General features: G+C 43.5%; 1 protein-coding gene across 5 annotated transcripts in view; it reads right to left on the bottom strand.

Moving 5' to 3' along the window:
• The window catches only part of bigmax (helix-loop-helix-leucine zipper transcription factor bigmax), a 39,507-nt gene that overhangs the window by 15,662 nt on the left and 9,193 nt on the right, over positions 1–14,652 (bottom strand). For 4 of the 5 annotated variants that reach the window (XM_067091303.1, XM_067091306.1, XM_067091304.1 and 1 more), the window contains exons 4-6: positions 9,908–10,128; positions 9,306–9,473; positions 1,186–1,344 (exon numbers count right to left, since the gene is read on the bottom strand). In XM_067091303.1, the coding sequence (XP_066947404.1) occupies positions 1,186–1,344; positions 9,306–9,473; positions 9,908–10,128 (548 nt within the window). The remainder of the gene's footprint in view (positions 1–1,185; positions 1,345–9,305; positions 9,474–9,907; positions 10,129–14,652) is intronic. The other variant, XM_067091307.1, reaches the window with a different exon arrangement.

Below are 14,652 nucleotides of genomic sequence, written 5' to 3'. Positions count from 1 at the left end.
ACATCTGCCCCCCGTATATATACGTACTAAACAGCTCAGCTATCATTGGTGCGCTACGTATATATATATATATACTAAACGGTTAAAGGGTTAAGGTTGTGCAAATTTGCACGGGCCCTGAAATGATTAAACCAACCACTGATGGCAACAAATGGTTTACTTCCACTACATTCCCTTCTCTTCCGCACTACTGCCTCATGCAACTCCCTAGCCTTCTCCTGAATCAAACCAAGGCTCACTGGAAAATTTCATTGGTTTTGGTATTCAAGCCAGACCATCAATAACTGGCCCATCTCCACAAGATTGGGGTTTTGTTGCTTGCCTACTCTAGTAGTAGCAGCACCATGAGTAACACCCATCATTGAAGCACCACCTTTCATGTGTTGTAAAACATGTTCCTTATCCTTGACTTTATAGTCAAGGATAAGTAGTTCTGCTAAATCGATGGGCATAGCCGATTTCAGTGTTTGTCTCACCTGAAAGAAAAGCATTAGCTTAACCAAGGCAGGGCATTTCTTATAAAAATTCGGCTACATGCTGTCCCCCTAATCTGCATCCAGTACAATACTACAGTACTGTACAGTACTGCAGTAGTATACTGTACATTCAAAAGACCAATACATAAACATAATCTTTAATAGGGTAAAATATTGCCCATGACATATTGATTGCTAAATTTGCACCTTTTCACTCAATATTTAATCGGTAAAACAACAACAAAATTAAACTTTAAGATACCTTTCAAAAGACTGAAGTTTCATTATAAAAGAATGAGTTACTGTAACTGCCAATTGATCATTCGGTATTTATTTGGTCACAAACCACAAGAAAATGAAACTTTAAGAGACCTTGCAAAAGAGCAAAGTTTTATTAACAAAATGTGTTATAATTAACTGCCAAATTAATAATATATAAGCATGTGAAGTCTTAGGTAAGTATATTTTTTGGAAGCGTGTCAGGCGGCATCCAGGGCAGACATGCTAGCGTGTCGCTGCCAGATATTTTACCTAATATGTAATAACTCTCGTAAAAAATGTGCAATTTCATTTGCCTAATCCTTTACTATGGTCTGCACAGTAGTTATACAAATTTTTAATGCCAGATTCAATGAACTGACAAGTAAACCTTGGCCTGATGGCAATGGATACTCAGCTCCAAACAGCCTAAAGAAAAATAAAGTCTCACCTTTTTTAGAATGCTTAACGATGTAGTCTCCAATGATATCGACTTCCTCGTCTTACTGGCACCTCCATTAGATGCAGGATTCTGATGTTTGGGAGCCATGGTGAATTCACGAAACACACACACTAAGGCGGCAAACAAAAGTATTAGCAGCGAGTCACCCTATCTCGAAGAAAGGCAGAATACAAGTGATGATATCATGGCTGGCTGATGCTGTGGGTTGTTTGGCATTCTTCCCCCGGGCGCATGCGTGACTGACCCGGGCAGCAGGAAGGTCGTTCTCAGGTCAAATGTAGTACATTGTATGGTCAGAAACGAGTTCCCGTCTACTGCCAGGAGGGTGTCTCTTATGGCACTGATAGCGAAAATGGCATCGATAACCAGAACATAGTGCCATAAGCCCCAGTAGGAAATATTTCAGCGCTTTATGCGCCGATAACCGGACATCGCGCCGTAAAAATCCATATTTTTATGAATATATTTGCAAACCGCTATAAAACCGAATCGCCGAAAACCGAGACTGCCGATAACCGGGGACTGCCTGTACCCTGCACTAAATATGTCCAAGAAAAAGCCACTACAATGTGACCACTAGATACACAAAGAGTGACAGTTTCATTTTTAAAAAGTTGAAAATTACATTACATACGTAACTGTATATATACATATATAACTTTGTACTACAGTTAGAACTTTTAACACATGAGAAAAAATAAGTGAACATACTTTACTTGCAAAAAGCAGAAACAAAAAAGTCTGATTACTTTCTTTTTGGCCAGAATTGGGCACATCTAATAGTAAAGAAATCTGACAAGCTGAAGTCTAGAAGTTGGGGTGTTACTACAATATACCTCGTAAGACCTTTTTCATCATAGTTCCAAAGCAAAAGGTGGGTTGTAGACAAATACAGTACAGTAATAAGGTAAGCTATCATTTTGCCAACTGAAACATCAAGGCAGATAAAATAATATTTTAAACATAAATCTTGGAGAGTTCTGCAATAATGCAAGAGCAAAATTCAAAGTCCTAGTGGACACTTGGCATTTACAGCCCCAAACTCAGAAGTGTGTTAGCAGAGATCTTTTATCAGGTCCCATTTTAGTGTAGCTACTGTGCATTTTCTCTTTAAAAGGCCATAAGAATTAAAAGGAGAATCTGTAATGACAATATCATATATTCATCATAAAAAAGTGAAAAACTTTTAATTAATTTGTATTTTTTATAACTAACAAACCTGTGGTCTTAAAATTAGGATAAATCTTCTAGCGCCAGCTGGAAACCGGTAAAAAACAATACAATTGTATATGCAAGGAACTGGTGGCTTCTGGCACCTGTCGCAAACAAGGTGGGTGATATCACCGACCCAGGGTTGATCTCGTGACGCCTTAGTTATTCTTCCAACACAGGGTAAACTGAAAGAGGGGTGGCTAAAGGTGGGCATTAAATGCTAGGACCACAGGTTTGTTAATTATGAAAAATACAAATTAACTAAAAATTTGTCATTTGTTCATACATGGAACAACCTGGGTCTTAACATTAGGATAGACTCACTCTTGGTGGGAAGTAAGTAATCCTGAGCCGACTGGAGATTCAGCATGCCTGGTCAATCTTCCTGGATAAGAGAATTCTAAGGAATCTGACCTAAGCCTCTGAACCTTTAGATATGTGTGTATCTAAGGCTCAGGGTTTTAGTACAATGCCTAAATTCATTGCATAAGCTGAAGATGAAGAGCTACCTGTTCCAATAACAAACCGATGTAGCCTCGTATATAGGTTTGTTATCATTCCTCTCTCCCCTTGCTAGAGAGAGGAAGGGTTTGCTAATGAAAGGTATCCTTATATTAATAACAAGTACTCTCACAGCATGACTGTTTCACTCACCTGTATCAAGCCTGTTCCAGCTTAGGATGGCACTATCTTCATACCGCCCGCAGGTAGAGAAGAAGGAAGATAGAGGAAAAGAAAGGAGACCAGTCATCTCGTTCATTTCACTTTCATTCCAACATCTTAGGCAAAATACAAACTGTCCCGCTAGGGGCACTGGATGAGCTACACCACTTGTTGAGCAGCCACCACTGGATCCAAGGAAAAAGTTTCCAATGACCTGCTGGCAACATCCCTCATGTAGAAGGAAGTGAAAGTGGTTTGGCAAAGCCATGAACCAGCATTCAAAATTCTACGAACAAATGCATTCTTCTTGAATGCCAAGGAGGAACTCGATCCTCCAAAGTCATGTGCTCTTGCATGCACGATATTGGCAGTAGACACTGACGATGAGGAGTAAGCATTCTTGATCATTTCTCGCAGCCAGAATGAGATTGTATTCCTGGACACTTCTTTCTTGCTAATAAAAAGCCTTCAACACCCGGTCTGAGATGTCAAGTCCTTTTTAGATAAGCACGCAATGATCTAACAGGGCAAAGAAGCAATTTGTCTGGATCATTGTCAACAAAGTCTCCCAACGAAGGGATAGAAAAGGAAGTGAACCTGTCATCCTGAATGGAAGAATTTTGAGTCTTAGCCACGAATTCTAGGACAAACTCGAAGGCTATTGACCCCCAACCCCTGGTATGTTTGACATCATAGGAAAGACCATATAGCTCACCCACCCTTTTTGATGACGCCAAGGCTAGCAGGAAAACTATCTTAAGGGTCAAGTGTCTAACCGAAGCCTGATGTAAGGGCTCGTAAGGAGCTGGGGTGAGGCTACTCAGTACAGCAGTTAGACCCCAGGCAGGAGGTTTGAGCTCTCTAGGGGAACAGGACTGCTCAAAGTTAATCAGCATGGACATCTCCCTGGATGTAGTTATGTCCACGTTTTTCATCTGAAGAACCAAAGCTAAAGCAGCCCTGTAGCTCTTTATGGCAGAAACAGAAACATGTTATTCCAATCTGAGAAAGATTAGGAAATCATCTGCTGAACAGAGGTTCTGAGTGGAGAGTAACCCCGTCGATGACACCAATCACAGTAGACGGCCCACTTCCCCTGGCACACATATGAAATAGACTTCCCGAGGTATCCCAACATTTGAGTCACTGCTCCTTGAAAAGCCTCTCACTCGCAGGAGGTGCTTAATAGTCTCCATCTGTGAAGCGACAGTGAACCTATCGACTGATGGTACCTCTCTACATAAGGTTGACATAGTAGATTGTGCCAAGGGGGTATCTCTCTCTCAGAACTACTGATAGTAGTGACAGCAGATCTGGAAACCATTCTGCTTGTGGCCATAAAGGAGCTACTAGTCATATTGAGATTCTGGAACCTCATCACTCTGTTCAGGACATGACGAATCAGGCAAAATCGGGGGAAGGCATATACTGTACATCCAGGCTGTCCCAGGGATGTTGCGACAAACAAGTCTGGAACCACCAAACAGTAGACCTCTAACTTTCTGTTGAATCTTGTAGTGAAGAGGTTTATCACTGGCCTCCCCCCCAAGTGAAATAGCCTGTCCGCAATCTCCTGATGCAGAGACCACTCTGTTCCCAGAATCTGTCTCTGCCGACTTGTCGGCCACTATGTTTCTTTTGCCTGGAATGTACCTGGCCACAAGTTCCACTGAGTTGTCTATAGCCCACTAGTGTAATTGGACTGTTATCAGGTGAAGTTGGTGAGACAACAGCCACCGTTTGTTCACATAAACTATCACTGTAGTGTTGTCCGACATCAAAACAACAGTGTCCCATCACTCTCTCTTGAAACTGCTGAAGTGATAGGAAGGCTGCTTTCAGCTCCAGCACACTGATATGAAGTTGACTGTCTTGAAGGCTCCACAACCTGGAAGTTAGGAGGTCTTCTAAACGAACCCCTCAACCTTCGGAAGATGCATCCAAGAACAGTAGCAGTTCCGGAGGGTATGAATGATGAGGAACTCCCAGTCAGATTCTTGTCGTCGTCCAACCACCACAGTAGGTCGTTTCTCACTCCTGTCAACAGAGGGACCTGCATGTGAGGGGGATCCCTTGCTGGAGAACAGAATTCTTTTAGTCTCCACTATAAGGATCCAAGATGTAGACAGCCATGTGGAAACACTTCTCCAGTGTTGTCAACAAGCCCAGAATAACCTGCCACTGAGCTGGTTGTGTCCATTCGGACAGGAAGGAACGAGCCACTGTCCTGAACTTCCCAATCTTCTGTTCCAAAGGAACGACTCTTTATGCTACTGTCTAAGATCATTCCCAGGTATAGAATTCTTTGACTTGGAAGGAGATTGGACTTTTCCAAATTTACCACAATGCCTAAGCTGTGACAAAATTGGAGAAGCCATTCCCCATCCTGAATCAACTTTTCCCAGGAACTCGCCAAGACCAGCCAGTCATCAAGATATCTTAGGAGTCTGATCCCTTAAGCATGAGCCAATGTCGATACAAGTGTGAAAACTCTTGTGAACACTTAAGGAGCTGTCGTCAACCCGAAGCACAGCACCTTGAATTGGAATACCAGTTCTCAAAGACTGAAATGAAGACACTTCCAGGAGGAAGGATGAATAGGGATCTGGAAGTACGAGTCCTTCAAGTCTATGGTCAGCATGAAGTCATTGTCCTTGACGGCTGCCAAGACTATTTGTGGAGTTTCCATTCCGAGCCTCATCTTCCTGATGAGAATGTTCAACGCTGACAGATCTATGGCTGCCCTCCAATCACCACTGGCCTTGGAGACCAGGAAGATTCAGCTGTAGAACCCCAGAGAAGAACACTTTATTTGCTCTATTACTCCCTTCTCCATCATCTTCCTCACTTCTTGGAGGGCTAGGTGTTTTTGACATCCTTGATCATAGGTCAGGTGAAGGAGAGGGCGATCTGAGAGAGGAGGGGTGAAGTCGAATGTGAGCAGATATTCTACCTGAAGGACATCTCCTAACCACAGCTCCGCCCCGAATCTCTGCCACATAGCCCAAAGGCTTGCCAGGCATTCCCCCACTGGTGGCAAGAAGTGGCGAGGGGCGCCCACTCTACCATCTCCCACCTCTGCCTCTGCCCCTATTGCCCCTTCCTCTCTGAGAATGATTCTGAAAGGGCTGCTGTTGAGGGGGGGGGGGGTTTCATCGACGATGCAGGTTGAGGGGCTTTATTCTGAGAAGTTGGACTTACCGTCTTCTTGATAAGATGTTGCTGCATTTGTCTTGCAACAGTGAGTCGCGAAGCAGTCGTAGACTTACTTACTGCTGGCTGTACCAGTCTATCATTAGGGAGAAGCAACTGCGACATCCAAATCACCGTTCTGTAAGGACAACAAGGAATCCACATCGACAGACCAAGCTACCTTGGCGAGGGCTGCATCTCTCCTCATTAGCAGGAGATTGGCCCATATATTGGCACTCAGATGTGTCGGGTACAAGATGGCCTTTGAACCTGACTGGAGCAATCTGATATAAGCCGCATCATCAACCGAGTCTCTTGCAGAAGCCGATGATGAAATTCTGGCCACTGCTGTCGACCATAAGTCCAGCCGAGAGGCAGTCTGGAAGACAGAAGAAGCCATAGACTCCAATGCAGTGGCTTCATGAAATGTAAGGGAGGGGCACTCCATCCTAACCTGATCTGAAGTCAGCCCTAGTTTCAACCGGGTGACATCCGGATTAATCTGTCTACCCAAAAGAGGTATTACTGGAGTGGTACAATATCTTCTAGGGTGAGGAAGAGGAGCTGGAAGAAACTTGAATGACCTGTTCGACCACAGAGAGTTATCACAACCCGAAATCAGCGAGTTCATATGATAAAGGACTGAGTCTGCATGTCCGGAGCAGGGCAACTCAAAGGAAGTTTTCAAGTCCTTCTTCAAACCCAAAAGGAGTGATAGCAGGAGTTTCAGTCGCTTAGAAAGATTACTGAACTGCGAACAAGATCAATAACCTCAGCATAAGAAGAAAGAAATTCATGGTTTTCTAAATCTTCCACCTCCTGTGTGGAATGTACACAAGTGGAAGGTGGAGAAAGATCTTGAAGACTCGCTCTAGAAACAGAAGAACCCTTCTTGCATGACAGATGTGAATCATCTCACGGCTTGGACATGTCCCGTCCACAGCCCTGGGAAGACGTACGACGGCCGTGATCTCTGCTACCGGATCTCGAACATGAACTTCGTCTAGCCATCGAGACTGAATGTTCTGGTGAAGAATCACAGTCACACCTACCCAGATGTCTTCAGTTGTGAAACTCTAGAGAGGAATCACTAGCCTCTCTGGGCGACCAAAACCTGGAGCGAGAGCAAGACGACCGATCGCAGTCCCTAACGCCGACAGGATCCCCAACTGAACGGACATTAGCAGGAGGGTCTGTACACAAGACTTCTTGACTGGGACCTTGTTGTCCTTCCTCCAAACCTTCACAGGATGAACTGGGGACACTTCTTTTACCTTCCTCTTTAAGAGAAGTCCTTGAGGGTTAGCAGCCGATGGACAAGAGGTATCATCTATCGAAGTCCGCACATCTCCCGATGATACCCCTACATAGCCCATCGCAGAAGAACCATGACTGTGGGCAACAGCCATAGAGTCCCGATCCTTCCCTATACCAGACTTCCTACAATGCTGAACGTCCATGGGAAAGCAAGAGCAATGTGCCGATGTCAGAACGTCTGTGGCAGAGCAATGGTTGTGGTCCAATGCTGGGATGTGACTGTCCTGGCTCGAAGAAGAAGGAGTGTTCCTTCTTTTCTTGGCTCTAGAATCAGAAGCAAAGTTCCTAACCCTCCAATGCTTGACGGGCAGCCATACAGGAGAAGCAGGCAACGACGACGGTGATGATGATTACGATGATTAACAAGAAGAAGGAGGAGAACCATGTCTCTTCTTACAAGTGTGACTGCACTTCTCTTCAATGACAGAGTCAAATCTCTCTGTAACCGCTTGAACAAGGGAGTCCGTAGTCGGAACAGCTGATGACGTAATAGAGTGGCCTGGTTGTGACATCACTAGAGCAGATGGAACGTATGGTGACATCAAAGAGGGTCCCTGTTGTGACGTCACTAAAGCAGACGAATCATGTGTGGAGGCTGTTGGTAACTGTGTAGGCAGGACAAGAGGTGACCCACAATGATACATGGTTGGTATCATCGGCATCGCACTAGATGTCGCAGAATGTTACCGCATATAGTGTAGACCTGGGGGGGGTCAGAGCTGGGATGCAGGAAGACATGAAGTGGGGCAAAAGACCATCTAAGGTTGGTACTCCTGAGGGGCCTAATGATGCCCAAATACTCGACATCTTCTGCGCATCGATGCTGGAACAAAGAGTAAAGATGGCGATGCCTCCCCACTCCCCAAAGGGTGAGACAGGACAACATTAGATACACTATCCCCAAACCCACTCCCAAAAATTCCAAAGACAAACCAACGGGAGAAATGGAAGGAGAACAACCATCAACTGAAGATGAAGCAACTGGAAGAGATCTAACCAACGAAGAGGCAGAATCGAGAGGAGAGTTTGTACCGTCAATGAGGTAAAAGGGGGACCATCCAAAGATGGTGTCTTCATCTGCCTCTTATACTACCCCTTCTCGGCGAACCTCTTCCATTGCTCAGGAGAACATTACATTCTCAACAAGGATTATCTTCACTACATACATTTGCTCTGCACCTACTGCAAGTTGAATGAGGATCAGCAATCATGGAGGCTACGAAACGCAAACAAGGATAACCTCCTACACCAGGACATTCCTCTTGAGTCCTGCGGGAGATAGTGTTGGAGCTTGTAGAAGGGTTTTGGGATTCCATGATACCCACAACACTTGCTCACAATCAAACAAAACCTGTACACAAAACACAGAAGAGAAAAACACAGGCAAAGAAAAAACTGGCTTTAGGGAGGAGAGAAAGAACGAGACGTCCTCACTCAAGGCGGTAGAAGAATAACTAAGGCGTCATGAGACCAACCTTGGGCCGGTGGTGTCACCCACCAAGCTCGTGACAGATGCCAGAAGCCACCAATTCCTTGCATATACAATTATATTGCCTTTTACCGGTCTCCAACTGGCACTCTAAGATTTGTCCTAATGTTAAGACCCAGGTTTGTTCTGTGTATGAAAAAATGGAAATTTCCTTTCTCTAAGCACACTGTAATGCTAAATAATTTTTTTTTTTTCAATTATTTATGAGATACTAATAAAAAACTTTCAATCTTACCACTTGAAATTTTACATCATCTGAAATCTGTTTGCTGTGTTGGCCAGGTTGACTTTGATGGGCACTGACAATCTGCTCATAGTTCAGCTTCATGATAGTTAAGGCAACAAATTCCTTTTTCAGTGCAGCAACCTCCTCTTCTTGCTTACTCTTTTCCTTTTTTAGAAACTTGAAGCAAAAGGAAATAATGTGAGTAGATTATTGGATATACTGGATATTAACCATACATTTAAAAGAATGTATTAAATTATGCTACACCCATAAAAGAACGTATCAATATATACGACAATCTTCAATTCTACATTTTTATAATATGATTAACTTTTAATTCAATACTTACATAATTCTGAATTTAAAATTTCATCAAGAATTATACTTGGCTAAAATATCTCTAAACTGATATATAACACCATCTAACCCACTTTTGAATATGATGGCATTTCACTATACAGAATATATATTAATTTCTTAACAAAACCTTTTTAACAGAACTATGATCAAGTAATCATATTCTATTTACTGCATATTGTTAATTATTCACATATTACCTGTATAAATACAAATGACATGAATTCAAATAAAACAATGAGAATTCATTCTACCTGAATGTAATCAATGCTTTTCTGCAAGACAGTGGCTTTGGACATCTTGTAACCCTGACCTTGCTCTGAATTTTGACATGTAGGAACTAAATCTTGCAAAGAATCGTATCCCTTATTGATAGCATTGCGTCGTTTCTGCTCAGCCTGAGTGTGAGCTTCCCGGCGTCGCTCTTTGTAGCTCATCTGACTTCCTCGGTCTGAATCTTCATCATCAGTTACATCTGAAATTAAAAAAGGCATAGTGGTAACACTAAAATACATGATGATTAACAGTTGTTTATCTCCATAGTCTCTTAACACCTTGCTGTACAACTTCTTAAGCTTTACCATACTTCAATTTAACTCTCTTATTAGGGGAAAGTCCTCAAGACACACTATCATTGAAACAAGACATATTGGTGGCATCTGGCATCTGTCATGGAGATGACGTAGGAGGCCAGTGACCCAACTTCAACCTTGTGATGTTAGTTTTTCTTCTGGCATAAGGTTAACTGAAAGGGGGGGGTGGCTAGAGGTGGGCAGTAAATGTTAAGACCGCAGGTTTGTTAGGTATGAAAAATACAAATTAATTTAAAATTTGTCATATGCAGAACAAACCTGGGTCTTAACATTATGACAGGCTCACTTTTGGTGGGCGGTAAGAGAATCCTGAACTGACTGGAGGTTCAGCACACCTGGTCACACCTCCTGGATAAGAGAATTCAAAGGGAGGAGACCTAAGCCTCTGAAGTATTAGATATGTGTGTATCTAACATTCAGACTACTGGGCTAAAATACAATGCAGAGATTCATCGCATGGGAGGAAGTTAAGGAGCTATATCTGTTCAGATAACACTCTAAGGTAGCCACCTATGCGGGCTTGTTATCATTCCTTTCTCCCCTTGCTAGAGAGAGGAAGGGACTGCTACTGAAAGGTATATTCATATAGAATATAAAATACTCTAACAGTCAGGCTATTTCACTTACCTATATTCAGCCAGTTCCAGGGTATGATGGATCCATCTTCATACCACTCATAGGTAGAGAAGAAAGGAAAAAAAGGGGGACAGAGAAGAGACCAGACATCTCAATCATTCTCACTTTCATACCATCATCTTAGGCAAGATACATACTGAACCACTAGGGGCACTGGGTGAGCTACACAACTTGTTGAACAGTCACCACTGGACCCAATAAAAAAAGTGTCCAAGAACCTATGGGCAATGTCCCTAAGGTAAAAGGTGAAAGTGGTTTGCCAAGAACTAGCGTTCAAAATCCTATGAACAGACAAGTTCTTCTTGAATGCTAAGGAGGAACTTAGTCCTCTAATGTCATATGCTCTAGCATGCACAGTATTGTCAGTAGAAGTTGATGATGAGGAATATGCATACTTAGTCACTTCATGTAGCCAAAACGAAATGGTATTCTTGGGCACTTCTTTCTTGACCCGGACTGGGCTAACAAAAAGTCTTCGGCACCCCGGTCTGAGGTGTCGAGTCTTTTTAGATAACTATGCAGTGGTCTGACATGACAAAGGAGTAATTCATCTGGATCCTTGTCAACAAAATCCCCAAGGGAAGAGATAGAAAAGGAGGCAAATCTGTCATCACCAAACGGAGGTTTGAGTTCTCTAGGAAAACAAGACTGCTCAAAACTTCTAAGCAGCATGGAGATTTCCCAAAATGAGGTTAGGTTCACGTCTTTCAGACGAAGAACCAATCCCAAGGCAGCCCTGTAGCCCGGTTGTAGCCATCATGTCCGGTTCAGGACATGATGGATCAGGCAAAAGTGGGGTAAGGCGTAGACATCGAGGTTGCATCAAGGATGTTGAAAGGTGTCCTTTGACACGCAAAAAGATCTGGAACCACTGAACAACTGATCTCTAGCTGCTGAACCTTTTTGCGAAGAGGTCTAACACTGGTCTCCCCCACAGTTAAAAAAGCCAGTCTGCTATCTCCTGATGCAGAAACCACTCCATCCCTAGAACCTGTCCCCGACAACTTAGACTGATGGCCTACTGACACAACTGAACTGTTATCAAGTGAAGCTGGCGTGACACTAGCCACCCCCGTTTGTTCACATAAGCCACCACTGTAGTGTTGTCTGACATCGGAACAACGTAGTACCCCATCACCCTTTCTTGAAACTCCTGAAGTGCTAGGAAGGGCGCTTTCAACTCTAGCATGTTGATGTGAAGCTGACTGTCCTGAGGACTCCACACACCAAAAGTCAGGTCTTCTAGATGTGCTCCCCAACACTTGGAAGTGGCGTCCGAGAACAGAAGTTCCTGAGGGGGTGAATGAAGAGGCACTCCCATTGCCAGGTTTTCGTTGGCCAACCACCACAGAAGGTCGCTTCTCACTTCTGTCGACAGAGGGACCTATAACTGGGTAGAGTCCCTTGTTGGGGACCAAAATTCCTTCAATCTCCATTGCCTGAACCAGTTAGGTTGTGGAATACTTTAGGCATTAGCCTCGATCATTCTGCATTTGCAAATCCAACAGCTTCTGATCACAATATCTGTGTCTTTTCTGATGCTCCACACTTAAAACTAATAAAGAATAATTTTCATGATCATGGATTTCAGTTACGTGACAAGAATTTTATTAAAAAGAGTACCCATGAGAGAAAATATACAGAGAAGTAAAAGCAATTTAAAAACTTCATATCAATTTTCAGAGCAGCATGTAAGTGCTTTTTCATGAGGACAGTAGAAGCTAGAGAAGTAGGCGAAGCAGGCATGAAGAAGGGAAATTATCCAGGAGGAAACGCAGAAGAGACGAGTAAGCAGAAGAGGGAACCACATCCTGAACAATCTCATCCTCCTCTGAATAGATAGGAGACAATGATTTATCCTTGGACTCTGGAGCAGAAGAGGATTTCTTCAAAAATCCCATGAGCTCGGTCAATTGGCACTTGAGTAGGGCTAAAGAATCTTCCTGGACCGATGAGGAAGATGGATTAACAGAAGAAGGTGCATGGGCTCCAGAAGCAGAAGCTGGGAGTTTGGCTGTTGGCATCGGAAGTTTGGGAGTTGGCGCCAGGCGCTCTAGAGTGGAAGTCTGGCGCGAGACGGCAGGTGCTCATCAGTGGAAGTCTGGCGCAAGTCGGTGGGCACTTGGCTCTCGGAAGAAGTCGGCCACTTAGAACACTTATAGCACTCAGGATGGTCCCCGAACAAATGACAACGATGCGCAGGTGTATCAGGCTGGACTTGAAAATTGCAGGAAGGTTGTGGGCTAGTCTCCCTGTACCCCTTGACAGCCAGGGGAGAGGTTTCGCCAAGATCCGCATGTCTCTCGAGCGGGCGTGAAGAAATAGAGTAGTGATGTGGGAGCTTCTTCCACGGACTGGAAGATTCCGAACCTGAAGAAAGCTGATGCACAGGAATGTCTTTCCAATGGTGTTTATTCAAAGCCTGGGAGCAAACGACAGGCTCGACTGCCCGTCGGCAAACCCCGCCAGCCTCCCTTGGACCTCCAGTACGTCTTCTCCCCTGTGTGGGGGAGCGGGACAGTGACCTTCATCTAGGAGCACTGGTGGGATGGGCAGCCACCACCTCAACATTCACAGCACTATCAATACTCACATTTTTCTCCATTAGAGATTTAACAGCTGATCCCATTTCCATACAGTATTAGGCAGTACACTAAATTTCTGATCGAACCTTGATGCAAGGCTGGCAATGGCACTAAGAACCTGGAACAGGAGTAGATGATAAAATAGGAGGACTTAGGATAGGAGAAGGAGGAATTGGAGGAGTGGTAGTTCTATCATTCCCTACATTATCCAAAGGAATGGAATCTGCATTGGCCCTATTTTCAGCCCTAATGACTGCTTTCCTCCTCCTATCTCTTTCTAATTTCTCTAGATGAGATTTCAAGGTTCTCCATTTCTCATCCTCCCAATCCTGACACTCTATGCAAGTGTTATCCTTAATACATTCTTGCCTCCTACATTTAGTGCATTTTGTAGGAGAATCATGTGAAAACTTAGTTAGCCTAGGTTTACAACCCTCAGAACAAAATCAAATACTGGATGAACTGGAATCCGACATTGTTAACTAAAGCACTTCCTAAAGTCGACTCGAACAACAATTCAGCAATGATAGCAAGCCACTAAGCAACAACTTCTGAATACTTCGTGCAAAGAAAAAGCCGAAAAGGGAAGAAGCAGCTGCATGAAAACTTCCGATGTCGACCAGAAGCCGGCAGGAAACGAATTGAGCTCTCCGCTGGATTGTTCCCTTGAGTCCCGGATGGTGGGCAGGACCTTGTCACCTACACACTAATGATAGAGGCGCCACCACGCAAACTTTGAATTTTTAAGCTGCTGTAGGTTAGGGAACCAACAACTATGTAATTACTTGGTAAGTTACTTATATAAAAACTAATATTAAACATTTGGTAAAATATAATGAGCATTCTATATGGATGATAAAATGAACATTCCATATGGATGATAAAATGAACATTCCATATGGCTTGTTAGTGAATGGGGTCACTGATGACGTCACAGAACTTACCCCTCAGAAGGTTCAACCCCATTTACCCTCAACTTCCCCCAAATTTACCTGTGCATGGGGTGACTTAGTATTCTTTAGACCTTGGCATAGGTAATATTCAAAACTCTTATGATTTAACATATAAATCAAATGCTACAATAGTTGCTTATTTCTATATGAGGAAAAGATAACTGCTATGTACTTGTAGCCTAGAAAATAAGCTACTGACAGCTGTATTATACAGTTGTTAATAATAACAAGT

This window comes from Macrobrachium rosenbergii, chromosome 48 (assembly GCF_040412425.1).
Source record: "Macrobrachium rosenbergii isolate ZJJX-2024 chromosome 48, ASM4041242v1, whole genome shotgun sequence".
NCBI classification, from domain to species: Eukaryota; Metazoa; Arthropoda; class Malacostraca; order Decapoda; family Palaemonidae; genus Macrobrachium; species Macrobrachium rosenbergii.
The sequence above is the reverse complement of the archived record's forward strand: the minus strand, read 5'-3'. Positions and strand labels throughout refer to the sequence as shown.